Source organism: Fulmarus glacialis, unplaced genomic scaffold (genome assembly GCF_000690835.1).
Source record: "Fulmarus glacialis isolate BGI_N327 unplaced genomic scaffold, ASM69083v1 scaffold5952, whole genome shotgun sequence".
Classification (NCBI taxonomy): domain Eukaryota; kingdom Metazoa; phylum Chordata; class Aves; order Procellariiformes; family Procellariidae; genus Fulmarus; species Fulmarus glacialis.
In genome coordinates this window covers 10397-30218 of record NW_009195843.1, presented here as the reverse complement: position 1 = coordinate 30218, position 19822 = coordinate 10397, and the positions used below count along the sequence as shown (strand labels likewise).

Genomic DNA, 19822 nt, shown 5'->3' with positions numbered 1-19822 from the left:
CTGTTTTTATTTTATGCCTTGTTGCCCATTCTGTTAAGGCTCATTTTTAGTTTCTTCTAAACGAAGCATTAGTCTCTTTTTAAAAAAAACCACACCAAACAACAAACCAATAAACATTTTCTTCACTCTGCAGATGAAGAAACTATTGTAGATTCAAGGTGCTGCACTTCTACACCAAGCTTTCAAGAAAATTGCTGAGGAAGCACGGACACTAATGAACTGAGAAGACACTAGATGTGCAGCCAACATTTTAACTGATCTCTCTAAAGATAACTAGGAAAGTATGTAGGGGGAAGATAGCTGCAGCAATCCAAAACTAAATGAGTTATTCCAAGTACTAAAATATGTATTTAACAAAAGCTTACATAATCTACAAATTTTGGGAATATGTGGAGTGCTAAATTTCCAAATATAAGTGTGCCAAAATGTTTTAACTCTTCTCTCAGATGCAACTTATACAGAGCTATAACCAAATATATATATATGTGTATAAAAAAATTGTTTAATCAACATCTTTGAACTTAACCTTACCAGTATCCATTTGCCAGACGTACACAGACCCATCTGAACATCCTACCACCAGATAGTCATCGGAAGGCCTCCATTTTATTACTTGAATAGGGAAAAGATGACGGGATGCCAGCATGATGCATTTTTTCTCCCGCAGACTCAGAAGACCTACTGAGTGATCACTAGCAACAGAGCAAATACAATGCTGGACTCTTGCCTAATAATAAAAGAAAAAAAAAGAAAAGAAAAGAAATCTTAATCATAATGCAGAGACTTTGCATTTAATAATCTCTTCTTCACTGGACCAAGCATGGTGATCAACAACCTATTTTATAAACACAAAACAGGCATGTAAGTCTATGGCTAAACTCACTGAGGTCACTAGAAACAGAATTTCACTTGCAGAAATTCTCTTGATTCCAACCTCTTGCATATCATAAAGAGCAAACAAGTATTAAAACCTGTTTTGTTGAGCAAAAAAGAGAAACCACAGTTTTCAAGTAAATCAATGTCATTTTATTCATTAAATTCTATCTACTCAACCAAGTTATGAAAAGACAAAGTTGCCTTTAAATCCTGTGGGCTAACTGGTGGGGAATGCTTGTCTATCACATTCGCAAACACCTTCAGGGGAAAGATGCCTTCCACATCATGGAAATCCTCTCCCACTGTTTATGCTATATATCAAAATGCCAAGCATTTCCTTAGCTAGCTAGGTCTTAATATCCGTTTTTTCCACTATTTTTAGAATCATAGAATAGTTTGGATTGGAAGGGACCTTTAAAGGTCATCTAGCCCACCCCCCCTGCCACAGGCAGGGACAAATGCCTTAATACTTCATGTAGCTAAAACATGATGCAAACAAAACCAACATTAACAGAACAATTAAACTCTTTTTAAGTGTCTGCAAGAGTTATACATGGGCCAGTGCTAAATCTTCAGTATTTCATATTACATTCACATTCTCAAGAAGGATTTGAGGAGCTGTACCATTTATGGGAAGTGTGAGACAGGTTATCGGACATTATGTAAAACTTACACTACAGTTTTCTGGTGGAACTAGAAGCTGTGTAATTTCTCCACCATGTACACAGAAGATATGTTTCATCTCTCCAGAAAATATATCCCATATGATGACTGAGAAATCCACACCACCTGAGATCAAATACCTTTGATCATAACGAGAAGAAACCTGATGAGGATACAGTAAACATGTAATTTTGTTTCGATGGCCTCGGAGAGTCCGGTGAGGTGGCCAACCTGAGAAATTGGGTAAGGGGTGAAAGGGGGAAAAGAAGTGGGGGGGGAAGAGAGAAAAAATATAATTCAATAGAACAGTTAACAATCCAAAACACTGCTCTTGATTTAAAAAAAAAAAAAAAAAAAAAAACAAAAACAAAAACAAAACGGACATACTGCCATTTTTGACAGAAGTTCTTATAGAATTAGCCTTGTCTTTTTAAAAAATGGTCATAATTTTTTTTTTTACTGGGCATGGACTGAATGATTCTTTTTGTCTTGCTGTACAATCTCACTTTAAAGTAATTCAGCTGTCTGAAAACAGCCTCCTCCCTCACAAAAAAATCCCAGCAAAAAGCCCACATTTAAAAAGGCTACAAAGATGTAAAAAAATAAATTCCCTTCCCCATCAAACATGAATTTATCCGAGGTTATAACCAAAAGTACCAGTACCAGGAAAATTCCTTAATCTTACTCTGCATTGGCCATGACAGTGGCATGCAAGTCTGCAGTGTTACGCATTTGGTGCTTGTGCAGAATAGTTTAATGATATCAAATTTAAATTTACAAAGGAAAATAATTTTTGTGAACAGCGCAAGAATGTGAGTCTTCTGTTCACTGAGATCAAACATATTAGTTAAATCATTCTAACCTTTTAACTATCGCAAAAGATGCGTAGAAAATCTTTTTACATGGCAAATTTGACAAAATGGGCCCAATTCTCTAAATTTTGCATCCTTCAACCATTTTGCTGCATACCATCCTGAGGTATAAACCAATTTTAAAGTAAACCAGCAATTTATACTACAAATTGAACTAGAATCCACTGTTGAACAAAAGAGTGGATCTTTTAGTTGTTTTTTTTCCTTTTAACACAAATGTCTGACTGTGCTCAATTGTCAGAATCAAGTATTCTATGCAATCTTGCACGATATAATTGAACTTTTTTCCTCTATGTGATTATGCTTTCTGGCAAGCACAGAAAACCTTACGTAGAACACACACAGGCACTTCTATATTTTTATGAGGGCAAGAATCACCAATGCTTATTTGCAGAATAGTGTATCAACTTCGAGGCAACCCAACTTCACATTAAGAAAAAAATCATTTTTTTCTTAAAGTTATATAAAGTGCATCAGTTACATAAAGGAAACAGTACAACCAACAGCCTTGTATACAACTGATAAGCTCATATGTATACTCACAGAAAAAAATTTACACATCTTTTTCATTTATCAGCATTTGTAAAAAATCAAAACTCAAATATTTGTTCCGCAACTGTGATCACAAAAGTATTAAAATAACATTATCTGGAACCAAAACGTACAACAGCAGGCCAATGTATAACACTCAACTAACTACACGATACACAAAGAGGAATTCTCTTTTAGATTCATCATTTTCCCAAGAAGATCTTCACAGGCACACTGATACCCCAGTGCCCAGAACAATACTGGAAGAGAGAGAGGAAATATCCCCTGCCGTATCTTTGCTACTGCATCTCAAAAACCCAGGAGAAATATCCAAGGCTTTCCAGTGAAGAGACCCACCCCCACAAAAAATTGATGCAAGGCTGGCCACAGTTAATTTATTACTTAGGTTTCTCATTACACAGTAGAACATCAGAATTGTTAAGAAAATGGTTATATGATTTCTACCCGTAAAATGACTCAATGCTCACTTCGTGAAACTATTTCTTACTTCAGTATATCTCGTGACAGGCGCACACTGCAATCCAACTGTGCTTTTCAAAAGCTTATTTGCATACCTCTCCTAAGCATATGCTCTCCCTGCAGCAGCTGAACTATAGCAGTTTGTGTTGCTGGCACAATAACAATGCTTCCGTCTTCACGACCACAAACCAAACGCCCATGTGCTGGGATATACACACTAGCTGTAACTTTAAGTGGTTCATTGATGTTTGGTATTAAGCTTAGTTGGTCTATAATCCCAGCAGGGCGAGGAGTAAGTTTATCAAAAGCTTCCTGGAGGGATACTGAAGTTGTTGTTTGCAGTCCTGTTTAAAAAGAAAAAAAAAAAAAAAACACAAAAAAAACCACAACAAAAAACCAAAAACACGGAAGGGGTGAGGTGGGAGGAGGATTTAGGGAAAAAAAAAAAGGCAAGAATGGAAATTAGGAATGCTTTTCTGAAAAGATCTCAAAGTTTAAATACACTGTGTTACAACACTTTGAACAAAGTAAAAGGTACATACTGGAGATTAATTTACTGACTACGTGAGTGAAGCTACAGCAACACATGGAAACAATATATGTGAGAACTGGAAAAATACATGATTTAAGCTACAAGAGGAAGTTACACAGGCAGACAGCAATAACCATAGCTAGTATTTGGAATAAAGCAGATAAAACTTATACCTGAAAAATATTCAGAGTAAACTGATCAAAGTTACTCTAACTCTTACAAGAAGCTAGCAATTAAAAAAAAAACCTTCATGGAAAAGCATAGGAAAAGCAGCAGTGCTTTATCCAGCCACAAAACACATAACAACAACAAAAAAAAGAGATGGCCATTAAAAGACTTGGCAACAAGACTATTAATTAGGCATACCTTTTGCACCATCTTGTTGTTCAAGAGTATCAGGCACACTCCAAATACACAGTCTCCCTGAAGAGTCTCCTTGGATTAATAGCTTATAGGAAAACTCCCTATATCCATAGAAGAATCGAGTAACTGGAGGACATATTAGCAGCTGTTAAAAAAAGATAAATTAACAACTTAAGAACACATATAAACCATGTACTAACCTCAAAATTTACTTTCCCCACATAATCCACTGTACCTTTTAAAAGCAGGAAAAAAACTAGCTACTTTATGCTTTAATCTTTCTTACAGGAGAAAGAATAAATACAGCAATACGAATCAGAAGAATTTGTGGTTAGTTACAAAACAAATCACAGGTTTAGGGGAGAGGAAAAAAGATTTTTATATATATTTAGGTTTGTTCTAAATATATTCATATTTAGAATATTTTATATATATGTGTGTGTATTCTAAAATTGTAAACATTCCAACTGCAATGATGAGCTGAAGTTACACTACTCAGTAAGGAACATAGTCCACAACAGAAGCAAAAAAGTTTTAATATTGATTGACAACATAAAGAGGAAAAAAAAAAATCAACCATATAAATGTCCAAATTTGGCAACAGATTAAATGGTTAAGATAAAAAAAAGGATTCCTACAATACCTTGTAATAACAGCATTTGTAAATCAGTTACTTATACCTAGGTATAGTATAGGTATAAGTACTAGATATATCATACAGCAGTCTTAGATATATTAGTTTATAGCAGATACAGTTCACAGTACAATATAAAAATGAAGTATAGCTCAAAGAGGACTTTGGCCTACAAAATTTGATTTTCTTTACTTTGCAAGGATTTAAGCTTTCAAATTCTAAGTTTTGACTCTAAAAGCTGTTGCTGAGTTACTGCCTAATCAGCATGCACTTCTAACTTTCCAGGCACTGATGAATGATAAACTGTTAGTATATAGGAACTGAAGATTCACTCGACCAGAGACTAACCTCTGCATTTATTTGAAAACCAACAAGAACCAAACCAAACCAAACAGCAGGGAAATTCCATCTGTCTACTTTCTCTAGGAAAAGAAAATTCCTAAAGATCTACTTTGAAAGAGAAGAACTAGTCATGATCTATGCACGTTTCAACTCTCTAAAAGAGAAATGCAGTCCATAAAAGAAACTCCAAAGAAATATATTTTACCTGTTTATCTGCTCTGTCCAACACACTGTACAATAAAGGCGGAATTAAATTTTCTACTGCTTTCCCCACATCTCTGCGAAATGAATCACTAGCTGGTAGACAGCTGGGTTTAAGAACAAAGAGAAAGGAACAAAATTCCTTGTATTACTACATCACTAGCTAACTAAATAATACTAAGGAAAAACAACCCCCAGGCCCTTAAACATTACATTTTCTCAATTGTTCATACAGTGTATAGCAGATCATTACTCTAATGTTAATGTATAGGGTACGCCTCATCAATTAATAACTGCTCCAAACGTGTCCAGCTCAGTTCCCCCATGCATTCAGAACTGAAGGAAAAAAAAAAAAAGAAGGAAGCCTGGCTTTAGGTCTGCTTTGGACTTGAACACATCTGGCCTCAGACTCAGAACCAAAACACACCAAACCCAAGGATTCCTCTGACAGATCACCAGATAGATCTGCTCGCATCCTTATGCTCCGATCACATAAGAGGGTGAGAAAGGAGTTCTTGCCTGATGTATGTGAGAATATTCAAGGATCTCCAAGATAAAACTGTATCTCTACCCAGAACAAAGAGATGCTTGCATGTCATGAAGATGTCAGAAGAAAAGTTTTTTATTTTACTTTTGTCGTTCTACATTTATCTAACCTCTTTGAAACCTATTTTAGATTAATTTTATATTTTCACATTTACGTGCACAACTCAGCTATTCGTGCCTTCCCTTAACGGGCTGAAAGAGTACTCTGTTACAATAACACAATTATCAGTTACATTCTACTGCATATAGGAAAGTCTTAGTTCTTCCTTATTTGGACCTGGTTAAGGAAATATTTAAATTATATTTTATTTTAATTTATGACACTTGGTCAACAGCAAAATGCAACTCTTCCCATCACACAGCTCTGTTAGAAGTGAAAAAGACTTAGTGTAATATCAGAAAATAGTGAAGCAATCTTGGTTGAGGCAATCTAAATTACTGAGCATTGCTTCAACATGATGCATTTCGGGGACACACACTTTAAAATATGCTCATGGAATACTAGTTTCTGCAACATCCATATGATTTTGTAACAAAATAAAAGCCAAAGATACTCAATATTTCTTCAAAGTTGCTCATGTTTTTATATCAAAAAATAAATAAATGGAGTATTTCATTGTTGACTACCTGGCTGGTAATTTATATATGAAACTTTGTCCGTCTTCTGTCCATACAATCACTTTATCAGCTGACACAAAGTCGCCGCCAGTCCAGGTCTGATCATTTTCACTAGGGACTGAACATAAGAGGGAATAATCTCCAGCATCAAAAACCTGAAAAGAAACAGAAAAGTCTGTTGTCATTAACCAATTACAGATTAAAATGCCCAGAGAGCAGCTAATTTCAGTTTCAATATAGACACATTAAAAGGACTTAAAGCATCTTGATCTAAGTGTCTTACTGGCAATTTAATTACATCAGCTTCTACAGTGAAAAGCAACCAGGTGTTGTTCAGCTAGCTTGCCTTACCCTCCAGTATTTGGAACACACTACCAACAATGACCGCTGGGTAAACGCACAGAAAGAAATGCTTTGACAGTTTTGACAATAAATAGGTTTTGACTCCTCTTCAAATACTGGTGTTGTATCCTAAAAACAAACAAAAGCACCATTAAATTAACTGCATTTTATTTAAAATTATAAATCTGAAATTAAATAGAGCCATATTACCTTCTGTAGTAACAACATCTTCAAAAAAGGCATTTCTTAATGGTTTTACATTTGCTCAAGTCATGAGCTTGTCAATGTTTCTGTAAATTTTAACTGAAATAAACACTTTTATTTTGATATTCCTATGCATATATTATATCTTGAATACCAACTTTCCTGTGATAAAGAGTCAATCTGCAGACTCTGTCACAAGTACAAGAGTAGCAAATGTGCAGAAAAGCAGAACAGAAGAAGTGATAGCTAAGGAATTGGCTTGTAAAGACAGACAAAAATGACACTAACAGGAGATTATCACTTTTGTTTAGAGAGTGTATGTATATAGCCATAATCAGGTGCAAGTATTGACCAGCATGCCAGCAGAGCCGGAGAGCTGAACTGCTGAATGCATGAGCCCGTTCCCTTCCTCATGTCCACTAGCATGATCACATCCCAAAGTTTTCAGCTGTAGACTGACTCCTGGCCAGAGGTTAAGATTCAGTCACTGCTGACCACGTTCTTCTGAGATTCAGGCTAGCACTATCAAATAGCATGGGATCTTAACATTTTGCCGAACACCCTCCACTGAGTCTGAGTGTCAGACCAATCTATCACATCGGTGCTGTACCTTGATTAATCTGGGCCCACCTCAAAGCAAAACTTTCTCTTCTGCTTGTATTGAGGGTGGTCACTGCTAATCTGTCCAGACATGAACTAGCTCCCAAGCTAATCCTCACTTTGACTGACTGTCCATCTTCTCTCTGACTTGGGATACCTTGAAGGAAGGAGGGACAGCCATGCCATTCATCATCTGAAAAGTTTGGCTTACAGTTATAAAAACCTGGCTGCAGGTACCCTGCTGTGGGTATAAACAGGAGACTTACAGAAAGACCTGTCTGCAATGCCAGTCACTTTAACCGGTTTCACAGGGCTCTTCACTTTCATAAAAAATAACCTTATCAAGACAGGGCAGAGAAAATCAGGATAGCCAGGCAATTAAAGCAGAAGTGGGGACTTGGATGCCCTAGATCACAACTCCTTACTCTGTTACAGCTCTCTGTGGCAAGATAATATTTCAGGAAAATACTATTTCCTCATCTTCAAGATGGGGAATAAGCATTCTGTCCCACATAGAAACCATTTAAGTGCTCAGACAGTGTGACAGCAATCAGTGTCCGAAACTGAGAGTCTCTATACAGAACAACATACAGATGGAAATCAGATAACAAGAAAATACCCAGCTGACCTTTTTTTCTTGCTCAAATTGAACTTAGGAATATGGCAGAGACCATGTGATGGAAAAGGGAATATGCCATTCCATAAGATGCTAGACAGCCAACTTCTACAGAAAAACCAAACACTTGTAGCAGTTCTTATTCTATTATTCCTCATAAGAAGATCTGCAAGAGCATGTGGTATCCTCTTTCGTCACTTAAGTCTAACAAATTCCCCAGCTGGACAGATTAGTAGTGCCTATTTAGTATCATCACTGTCAATGAATTACCTTGCATCCAGATAGTCAGCTGAAACTAAGCAGATTCAGCTCACATTTCATTCTTTCAAGGTTCCCCATATCCTGAAGGGACTAGACTGTGATAAGCTCCTGTTCATTCTTACTTTCGTAACAGCCAATACTCTTCACTGCTCACAGCTGCCTTTTTTTTTTTTTAAGCGTAACTGTTAAATATGATGTTAGCTAAAACATTACTAGCTGCATGACAAGGTTTTTCAGAAAATGCTTTGAGAACAAACATGATTTCATCAAGTTTGAAACTATGAAACAAAAAGTCATGAATACCACCTGTCCCCTGATGGGGTCAAAAGCAAGGAATTGCATTATATTGGTCTTCCAAGCTAATGCAAACTCTGTTGCTTTTGCATTATAAATATTCTGGAAATAAGCAAGTTCATCAAAAGAATAGTTCATTTATATATCATAACGTTATTTTTCCATAGTTGCTAAACATCTGTAGTAAGGTGTATCTTTTACAAGAGGTTTCTATGAATAGCTAATTTGCCAGAGGTCTATGAGACATGTAGCAAATCTCCTTTAAGACTTTTATTCATTAATACACAGGAAGGCAGGAACTGCCAAATAACAAAGACAGCTGTAGATAATGCCTAATAATGAATATTCCTAAAAACTGTATGCTCTGCTCAGCAAACCCTTCACGCATCTCCACATCTCACTTCTTATCTTTCTCAAAGAAAATACTACATTTAACAATAAATTTTAATACTAAATAAAATTTAATACTAAATTTAACAATAAAAGTAATATAGCATGATATAATAAAACTATAATGAAAAATTTTAAAAAATTAAGTACAGATCTTTTAAGAGCATAAGAAATACAGCTGGAGAACTTAATCTTAAAAAAAAATGAAGTATTGTGATAAAGTCACTTCTATAATGCCACCAACACATTAAAAGATGCACAATTCCTATGCAGAACATGGCAAGCTTTAACTCGGTGACTTATTTCTTCTATCTGTACTATACAGAGTAAACATGTATTTGTTAGCATCATCTCTTTCAACTAATGAGTACTTATACTGCAAGCTCTTGCACATAAAAGTTTTGCCTGTACTGAATAAAGTTATGCATGCAGTACAGCATTTGTACCAGTTTGGAAAGTTAAACATTACTGTAACAATCTTTGTTACTAAATTCCCTTTGGAACTCAAAACTCCTGTGGAATGCAGTACAAGATGGCTTGACGAAAAAATAGGACTTTTAAAGACAGGAAAAAATAAAAGAATAATATTTGTATATTAACAGGAATATTTGTATATTAACACAAATCATTACATGGTACAAATAAAAAAACCCTGTATTTGTAGAAATTGGAGATTATCCTACTTTTAATTTTGAAATAAGTTCTCCAAGTCAAACATGAGAAAGATTAGGAGTTCTGCTAATAACTGAAGAATCAGTAAAGCAAAATTAAGGGAGTTGGTTTTCAAATGGCAAAGAGGAAAAAACCCCATAATATCGTTAGGTAGCTGGAAGAACAGGAAACAGCATTAATAGAAGTTCTCCCTTCATCACAACAGGAAATATCATTAATTCGGAAGACTTTGTTTACCTGCATCCGACTAACTTCAGAGGTTATTATCCATACTTTCAGGATGCCAGTCACCGAAACTGCTACAACAGTATCCTCTGGGGAAAAACAAACATTAGGCTGGTAAGTACAAGGACGTCTTCATTTTGTTGCACACTTGTGCATATCTGAGTACAAAAATATTTTGAGAGTACCTCAACATTATAAGTTTATCAAAACATTCCTGAAGTGTTTGCTTCAAAATCAAACGTTTATTTGCAAAGTGGTATTCCAGAAGCACATATGCACAGGCACACACAGAGATTCCATGGGTTTGTGTTTACATCTCTCAATTAATACTCAGGGCTCAAATTAAATGGGGGGAAGGGAAGTCGCAGTTGTTTCTAGTACTGCTATTAGACATTGTGGGTTGTCCCATCACTCTCCCCAAAGGCAAGGGGTTACTGTGCCAAGAGGAGAGATTTGTTGCTTATGCCTAGCTGTCTGCCCACACCAACCTGCGAGGACACTGAAGTGTAATGGTAAGCATACTCTAGTTGTACGGCTGCCCAAGCATCTCTTGGCTGCGGGTTCCCAAAGGGCACCTCTGCAAAATTACTTCATTAGAGTTATTATCTTCATAAAAAACAAAGTATATCAAGTGCTAGTCAAACTTTCCAGACATTCCTGTTTCTACCAGACAAGTCTGGTGTAAGATCAAAATCTAAGAGGTAACTTCTTGATTACAATATAAAAATGATTACAAAACAAGAAATAAAATTAAAAGCAGTATCAGCAAACACTTCAGTTGTTCCACAACTTACATGTCGCAGGGATAGCAATTGAGCCTTCCCACTCCAGGACTTTGGAACACTCAGTTTACAACTGCTGTCAGCCTTAACTCAAGATAAAAATCTCTCCTTTTGTCAGGATCTTCTTCCTTAGTGTTCCCCAAACCTCTTAGGAATTAATTTCCGCAACAGGAAAACCTGAATGAGACACCTCTCCACCTCAGCTGCCAGAATTTAAAGCCTAGCAAATCAACACAAACTAGCAGAGCAAAACATGTGTGGACAGGTATCACTTCAAACCATGTCAACTAATCCACCACCGAACATGAGCCTACTCACATACCTCTCCACTACACTGACCGTCATCACTTTTAGAAGTTCCTCCCTCTACAGTCTTCAGGTCTTTTGATCCTACTGTGTACTCTAATCAGCACATTCCTTAAATACATTTCCTACAATAATAGCTTTGAAAATATTATGACAGCGCTTTTTATAAAGCTCCTAATCACAAGAAATACTCATAGTACATATATATCTTGTCAAAAATTACAATGTATAGCTTGCCAAATGATCTTGATGTATACTACACATGACATTAGTAATGCAGAGGACAGCCTTAGCATTTAGAATGCTTGCACCCCTTCCTTCAGTCTTGTGCCAGTTTCCAGGCTCTCACTGTCAGTGTGCTCTTCAGAACTCCTTCTCAATTCTCAAAGAGAAAACAAGTTATCACTCTATGTGGTGTTTTTTTTTGGTTTTTTTGTTTGTTTGTTTGTTTTGGTTTGTTTTTTTTAATTTTGAATGAAAAGAGTCACTCTTCCTGTAGGAAGGTTCCTCGTCCTTCAGATTTCAGCACATGCACACACTGAAGATGACAGAACTGAATCTATTTACTAGGTGAGCCTGGATCCTACCAAGCACACACACAGAGTGATCTGGCTAGATTTTAGGTTCTGTTCATAAGAAAGCAGTTAAATTTTGGCCAGAGCCAAAACTCTCATTTGATGGAACAGCAACAGAGACAATACTGCACAGGCATTAAACTAGCCTCTTTTTCAGGGACTAGAAACATCTATGTGTACTTTGCTTTTCAGAAAGGTTAGTGCTTGCTGGATGTTGCCCAAGATCACAAGAAGTAACATTCTAGTTCCTCCCCAGGTTCTTGAAAAAGTTGAAAATTGTGTTTCTCTTACAGGGAGGTAAAGCCATAATAAAAGCAACAAAAATAATTACCTTGTGTTCTATTGGATCGAATGATAGTCATGGAGCTGATCCAGTCAGGAGATATCTTTGATAATAGAGAATAAAGGACTTCAAGGCTGGTAGCATCCACAACAAGAATTTCTGGATAATGTCCGTGGCATAGTAGTCTGCCTTCACGCTGAGTCCCAACTGTAAACTGATAGAACTAAATGGACATTAACAAAATACAGAAGTTATACTCCATGTGAGACTACTTCATTTTTAATCAAAATCATAACTTCAGAAATATATTCTAATGCCTATATGTTTAAAAATTACTACTCTGCACTGATGAGGGGAGCTTTTTGCAGAGGCCCCCTTTCTTCTGTTATCTTCCCAAGGCAATCCTTGCCCTGTACACCCAGCTCCTGTAGCTGACAGAAGCCTGCCTTCCCTGCTAAGATGATCCTCACGTTCCCACCTCCCCAGCAGTACTCCTCTGAAAATTTTCTCCTTTTCCTCCTTTCTTTCTAGCCTCTCTCATTAATTATGATACATTTTTTAAAATGCTGAAGCACAGCACGTATTTCCAGCTCTAGGGCATTTGATGATACAGCATAAACTATTTATGAGATACTTCAGTATGCATAATATCATTATTAAGCTTAAAAAGAAACAAAACAGCCTTGTTTTGATAACTGATCTATAGTTATCCATGCGCTGCAATATAGAATAGGACCTCTGAAACATACACAAAGTACTAACCTGAATGCCAGTATGTGTACAGGCTAGTTTAGTAAACTCTATGCATCTCCCATCATTCACGTCCCACAGACACATCTCCCTACAATATAAAAGGTACATTAGAACTACATGGAAAATATTTCAATCTTCCAGGGGTTTAAAAATCATTTACATTGGGAGAAACGTAACCATCTGAACCATTTGTTAGTGACTATATGAATTGCATTTAGATAAAGGAAACTCAAAATCAACTTGAATTTCCAGTCCTTCTATCTGAATCTGCACAACCTCTTCTTCCCTATAAAGATAAGGGGAAACAAGTGAAATGCCAAGGTTCATCATAAACAATGAGTATTAAGTAAACGCAAGTACATAATGGAGAATTTCTCACTTCTCTCACAAATGTTTCAAGTCACTATATACTTCTACCGCACCCCCTAAGTCGTCCAAAAATTAGCTTGCGTTCTCCACATTTGTGAGGAAGAAAACAGCATTACAGAAAACAGAACTGTGCCAGACGACAGTGAACACTGCAGGTTTTTCTGGGAACCCAGGCTGTTAAGAGGTAGAAGCATCACCTGGTACTCTTCAGCACTCCTAAGAGCAAACTGAAAGCACTGAACAACAAATTATAAATCGTACCAGTAGATACTTTTCTGACTTGCCTTATGAGCAACGATTACAGTTACCTCTATGAATTCATTCCAATTAGCAGCCATTCCCCCTATTAAAAGTAAATTTAAAAAAAAAAACTGTAAAAGTTTTACATTAAAATTTAATCAGAACAGAATCTGTCAGCTGCTTTCTCACCTTTTTTCCCCTCTACATCAGATATATAATTTCACAATGAAAACATATTTTGGTTCTAAATCCAAAGGAAAACATTACTTAATACTGCAATAACTACGAGATGAAAATTCTAAGTTTCCACACATTCTATTCTCAACTTCTAGATTTAAAGGTTGTTCACTCATATTGTTCTCCACCTTTTCCAGATAAAACACTTATTTTATTTGGATACATAACAGACCTAAATGTGGCCAACTACATTTATATAGGCAGAGGTTAAGAAATTTCTGCCTCAGAGTTGATCAAATCAGCCTTAGCCTGGAGGCCTACCTTTCCGTAAACAGCCTTTTAAAAACAAAGCAAACAAACAAACCCAGACTCACAAACTTCTTTTTCCTTTTATAAACTTGTTTTGCATAGCAGAAAAATCTGTCATTCAAACAGTAAGCTCTGTACATGAATGAAAAAGCAACCCTCAAGAACAGACTGATGCTCTGGGAAGGAACACTTTCAGGTTAAATATTTTGCCTAATGAAAGATAACTGCATTGGAAATGTTACCTTTTCAAAGCAAACTTTGAAAAGGCAAAGTGGAAAGGCATACTTTAAAAACGAATTACACATGCATACCACATTAAATCTAACAGTGTTCAAAGTCTCCACTAGTTTAAGAAGGAATATTATGATGTGTAATTACAACTTCTTTTCAAAATACTGTTATTCTAGAATAAAAGTAACTGTCTCCACAAAAAGAACTAATCCATTTTAAACTTATACCACACCTCAAGAGCTGTTAAGACTCAAGAAAGAGATGCTAAACATCAGCAGTATTATGAGATGGCCTGCCATAGGTCAGAAGGGAAGGGCAACCCATCTTGTTCAATTCAAGTCCATGGAGAAAAATGACTCATTTATAACTGTAGTGTTGGTATCTCTACTTAGAAACTCAGAAGCTATTCTCGACTCTTGATAACAACAGTAGTTACTCCAACTCCCTGAACCAAAACTAGGTGCAGATTTTGGGGAAAAAGAGCTCCTGCCTTCCAGAATGACTCTATCAGAAAAACAAGACCATGGCCTGTTTCCTAGAAACTGCTTGCTGGTAGCGAGGGCTCACTTTCATATAGCCAACCAGAGTATGAATGTATATACAAGGATACAGGGATTGCAACCTCACCACTTGTGGGGGCTGGCCTGGGCTCACGGCCAACCCCGATAAGTTGCTGTCTGGCCTTGAAGAGCTCTTGAGAAAGCGCTGGAAGCTGTCTCGGCAGGGGTTCCCCGACTCTGCAAGGCTATTAAAGCTGGGTTCTCTTCCCCATCCTGCCTGAGCTGCGCTGCCAGCCTGGGCACGCTGACCCCCACCCCAGCTCCCGACGACCGCTAACACCCAGGGCCACCTGGGGAAATGCTCTCCATAGCAGGAGGGGAACTGAATTCAGACAGCAAAAGCTACAGCATGAAATCGCAGCAGAACAAGTTATTTAGCCAGCTGAAAGTGCTCTCCCAGTAGAGGAGAGTTGGTTACTAAAGATCCTGCACTCAGCCTGAGGCAGAGGATGGGAAGGAGAAGAGGTGGGGGGAAATAACAAGTGTGAGTTATGAATGACAAAACTAGTTGGCACCAAAGCTTTGACCTGTAATTTATCAAACCGTGTACCTTGTCAATAAATTAGCCCAAAATCTAGGCTAAAATGTGAGTGTACAAAGTATATTTTATTTAAAAGTTAGAGTTTGACTTTTTTTTCTTTAAATTACCTGACTGCAATCCCCATTAATGTCAATTGCATGAGAAATCCTTCCCCCTTTCACCTCCCAGTTACTCTGATTAGTAAATAAAACCTCTTAAAAAATAAAATGTATTTGCTGACTTACTTTTTTCTTAAGGATAAAAATCAAACACTGCAACAGAAATATAGATAAATTGTATGACAGGTTTCCAAGTTTTAAAACATGTATTAGGAATAATTTCCTGCCAACAAGCTACACTACAACTCACGCTTGCTTCCACTCAAGAAACAGATAAGCAGAGAAAAAGGAGAAAAATACACATCTACTGTCTGACTGAACTGACAAACTCGCACAAGCAAAAAGATGACAGAAAGCACAGAAGCACCTTGACTGAAGGAAACAACGTCACACATCTCATCGCCAAACATAAGTCACATCCAGTGCTCCACATATTGCTTTATATACAACTGTGCGGCGTCCTGCCGCGGACTCCCAAGGTACAACAAATAACAGAGGAAGCCTTCCAGGACCTCGGGCACTTCCCTATGCTCCTTTCAGGCCACAAATCCAAAATTCACACCACGCTCAGTATCTACAGTGGAGAAGTCCCATCATTTGGAATATCTATAGACATTATACTAACTAAAAAATACCATGTATGTAAACAACCTGATCTCTCTTCTACCCTCAATTTCCATTATTTAACAGATCTGCATATTAATAAATCCTCAGGAAACTCACCCGCTTTCTGATGCACTCACTATATACTGCTTTTCACTGGAAGCAGAGGCCTTTGATAAACAAGTAATTGAGGCTGTATGACCAAACAACAGAGCTCTGGGATTAATCTAGAATCAGGGAAATAAAATGTGAAGCAGAAATAACATAGGCACTATTACTTAACCAGAATATACATATTCCAGATTTCCATTTTATGTATTATATAAATATATATGTGTTAATATATATACACACACACTTAATTAGCATAGCAGTAGATATATGATCTTGAAAGAGTTTGCACAGAACGCTGCTATAGTACGTGAAAAAAAGTTTCTCCCTAATACTGTAATGCAAATTTGTGAAAGAAATGCATTTTGCATCACAATCGTGCTATAAATATTTTTAAATCATAAGGTGAATTTGGCCCAATTTGAATGAAAAAATTGTGTTTTACTGCAGCAATAACTTCCCCCCCAATCAAGTATAGTTCACAAGTAAGTTCATTCATAAGTAAGTTTATATAAAGCCCATGCATAGATTAAAGATAAAAAAGAAAACTGCCCTTTATTTGTCCTTTCTAGAAAGAACTAGTTGCCTTCTCCCATTCTTTCTTTTTAAATATACCAGACATAAACATAATTTATGGGGGTAACTGACAGACATTGAGATTTTTAAGTATTCAGTATAAACTTTTCCTGAAGCATGCTGCTTTTTTTACAAGTAAGGATTGTTTTGCTGTTCCATTCCAAGAGTTTAAAACTCTTTGTACCATGGCAAACTACAAGATCATATTCAAAATAGACACTTGCAGATTTCAACTCCAGGGCAGCCACTGGCATAAAACAATTAATCATCAACCTTCCTCTCTGCTACTAGCCCTTTTTCTCTTTCAGTTTTCATGGAAAAAAACCCAGTTGAATAAAATATTAACCTTAAAAAGTTCTCTAAGTACAGTCCTCTGATCACTGGAATCTGTTTTCCCAAAACAATATTAAGCAGCTAAACTTGAAAGTAACAACTAGTTTAGAGCAGCTCCAGAAAAGAGGAAGTAATTACTTAAAAAAAATTACTGCAGGAGCAGCAACAAAGTTCAAGAGCAAAAATGACTCTAATCTGTAATATTCACTATGGGAAGCATGTAGTGTCACATCCAGGCATCGTGAGAGGGAAGAAGAAAGGACAAGTGAACAGGGCATAGAAAGAACCGCAGACCAGTATGGATACTATAATATTGAAGAATAAAATCACACTGGCAGCACGCACTTTAAACACAAAGAAAATTAAGATTATACAGACTTTAGTCTTACCTCTAAATCCAAAGAAAGGTCCCAGAGACATATTTGTCCATCGTGGCATCCTGTGACGATCATCGATGCGTCCTCCATGAGCAGCAGGGTGGATACGCAGTGCGTGGGGGCTTTACGGCCCCATAGGACGATGGGCAGAACGAGGCTGTTTCCCGCCATTTTGCTTTCACGCCTGTCAATTTAATCAAGATAATAAATATTATGTCTCAGCAGGTATGCCATTCCTACACTTAGCACGTTCTTATCCTTACAAAAAACTTAAAGGTACTTTATAAACATTTTATACAAAAGAAACATAGTCACTATATATGCTATTCTTCAAATACAACACAGTATACAATCATCTCTCATCAGGGAACGTGTAATTTTCATGTATAGATTAAATAACATTCTTTAAACAGTCACTTGAAAAATACAGTGAACTGTGGTAGTATTATAACTTCAAAGTTTTGATTTCTTACACGTTTTGCAAAAGATATCCTACACATATAGGTATCGAATAGCATTTCCCTATGCACACAGGTACTTTTGCCAAAATCACTCTTTATACAGTAACTTTGAAGTAACAAATGCTTTAAGTCCCAGGGCTGCAGCAGCTATTATATGCCCGACAGTAGAGTTCATTCCCATTTGCAAATGCAACAACCCTTAGCCAAAAATAGGCTCTGGAGCTTTCTAAAGATGACTATGCACTTTTCAGAAATACTGTTCTGTTAGAACAGTGTCACGTTGACATAGCTTTTTCACATTTATATTTATGTTGGAGTATCTAGTATCCTGCATTAGGTGAAGTTAGAGGCAGAAAACATTTTCAAGGTTAGTGCCATTCCTTAATTCATACTCTGACTGTGATAGTGCATTCCCTCTCATATACACAGCTAAAGAGGCTAACTAAACAAATAAAAGCTAAATAAAAATAGAAATAGCCTAATTAAAAGATATATGTTAGTTTTGAACCTTTCCGGTTTCTAAGTCTTGGTGGTAAATGTTTTCAGAGTGTCACCTCCCTAATACTGGTATAGAAGCACAGATGTACTTCCATAGCCTGCCTTCTACTGCAGGCAGAGCCACAGGCAAGCAAAAGCCGCTTAGGTGGGGTGATAAGGAATTAGAAGGGGTGAAAAGGAATTAGAACACGCAATATCAAAAGATGTGGTATTAGTGGGAAAAATTCTTACTAGCATTATCAACACTGTTTAGAACTAAAGAAAGCTAGGAAAAGAATAAATAGAGCAAGTGCAGCCCACTTATCCTCCCTCATCTCTCCACCGCTGCCAACCACTGATCCTGGATCCCAAACCAGAACTGAAGAGATTTAGAGACTGACACTTGACAAATAGGCACTGACTTATTTCCGTGATCCTCTGCACTATGGCACTTCAGGATCCATGGTGTCACCTTTTATTCAATAAAGGTTGCATTTTTATTTATTCTGCATAAATGCTGACGGTCTCGTGTAATCCAGTCATTTTGACACTGATGATCTTGTGACAAGTGACCACCCGTCCTCCCCTCCCCAGTTTCCACAAGACCTTGAGCCCCAGCCCCGCCAACCCCAGCCAGCTTCAAGCTGTAGAGCGAATTGTCCCCTGTAATCCAGTCATTTTGACACTGATGATCTTGTGACAAGTGACCACCCCTCCTCCCCTCCCCAGTTTCCACAAGACCTTGAGCCCCAGCCCCGCCAACTTCAAGCTGTAGAGCGAACTGTCCCCTGCAGGCCAACCTCAGCTCCCACTGAGGAAGAAGCGTGGCACAGCGCAACAACGGGCAGCGCGTGTGCTGTTGTGTGAGCTTTGCTACACAGCTGAAACCCAAGACAAGAAAAAAAGCCCTGCAGGTAAAACTCAGTGGCACCGCAGTATGACTTCAGCCAAACCTGCTGGCTCAGCAGATTCAACAAGTTTTGTGAAGCTCATCTGCGGACCTAAAATGCCTTTTTTTTTTTTTTCTAAAGACTCAATTCGCATTGAAATAGAAAGCAAGAATTGATCAGCCAGTGACTCAAAGAGAAGTATTTTGAGGAACTACAGTAGCATTAGATGTGCTTATTTAATATCTGAAGGTAGTTTTGATCACCACGATTTGCCATACAGACTGGATTCTGGCCAACAAGAAATAGATGCCACGCTATCCTCATGCCAACATTTAATATATTAAAATATATTGACACAAATTAACATGGAGAAATTTTTATCTGTCACAAAGCCAAAGTTTTCTTGGTGACTGGGAAATAGCGAACAACAAAGGTGTTTGAATCATAACTTCAGAGAGAAAGAAAACATCATAGAAACTCAAGTTGTAGTAATAACAAACAATTAGGA

General features: G+C 37.2%; 1 protein-coding gene across 2 annotated transcripts in view; it reads right to left on the bottom strand.

Moving 5' to 3' along the window:
• Nucleotides 1-17657, bottom strand: part of WDR7 (WD repeat domain 7) — a 132393-nt gene extending 114736 nt beyond the window's left edge. For both annotated transcript variants that reach the window (XM_009588221.1, XM_009588222.1), the window contains exons 1-12: nucleotides 17499-17657; nucleotides 16210-16316; nucleotides 12971-13049; nucleotides 12257-12431; nucleotides 10275-10351; nucleotides 7010-7129; nucleotides 6668-6813; nucleotides 5499-5601; nucleotides 4321-4462; nucleotides 3518-3766; nucleotides 1550-1770; nucleotides 532-727 (exon numbers count right to left, since the gene is read on the bottom strand). In XM_009588221.1, coding sequence (XP_009586516.1) covers nucleotides 532-727; nucleotides 1550-1770; nucleotides 3518-3766; nucleotides 4321-4462; nucleotides 5499-5601; nucleotides 6668-6813; nucleotides 7010-7129; nucleotides 10275-10351; nucleotides 12257-12431; nucleotides 12971-13049; nucleotides 16210-16316; nucleotides 17499-17657 — 1774 coding nt within the window. The remainder of the gene's footprint in view (nucleotides 1-531; nucleotides 728-1549; nucleotides 1771-3517; nucleotides 3767-4320; nucleotides 4463-5498; nucleotides 5602-6667; nucleotides 6814-7009; nucleotides 7130-10274; nucleotides 10352-12256; nucleotides 12432-12970; nucleotides 13050-16209; nucleotides 16317-17498) is intronic.
• Between the last annotated feature and the right edge of the window lie 2165 nt (nucleotides 17658-19822).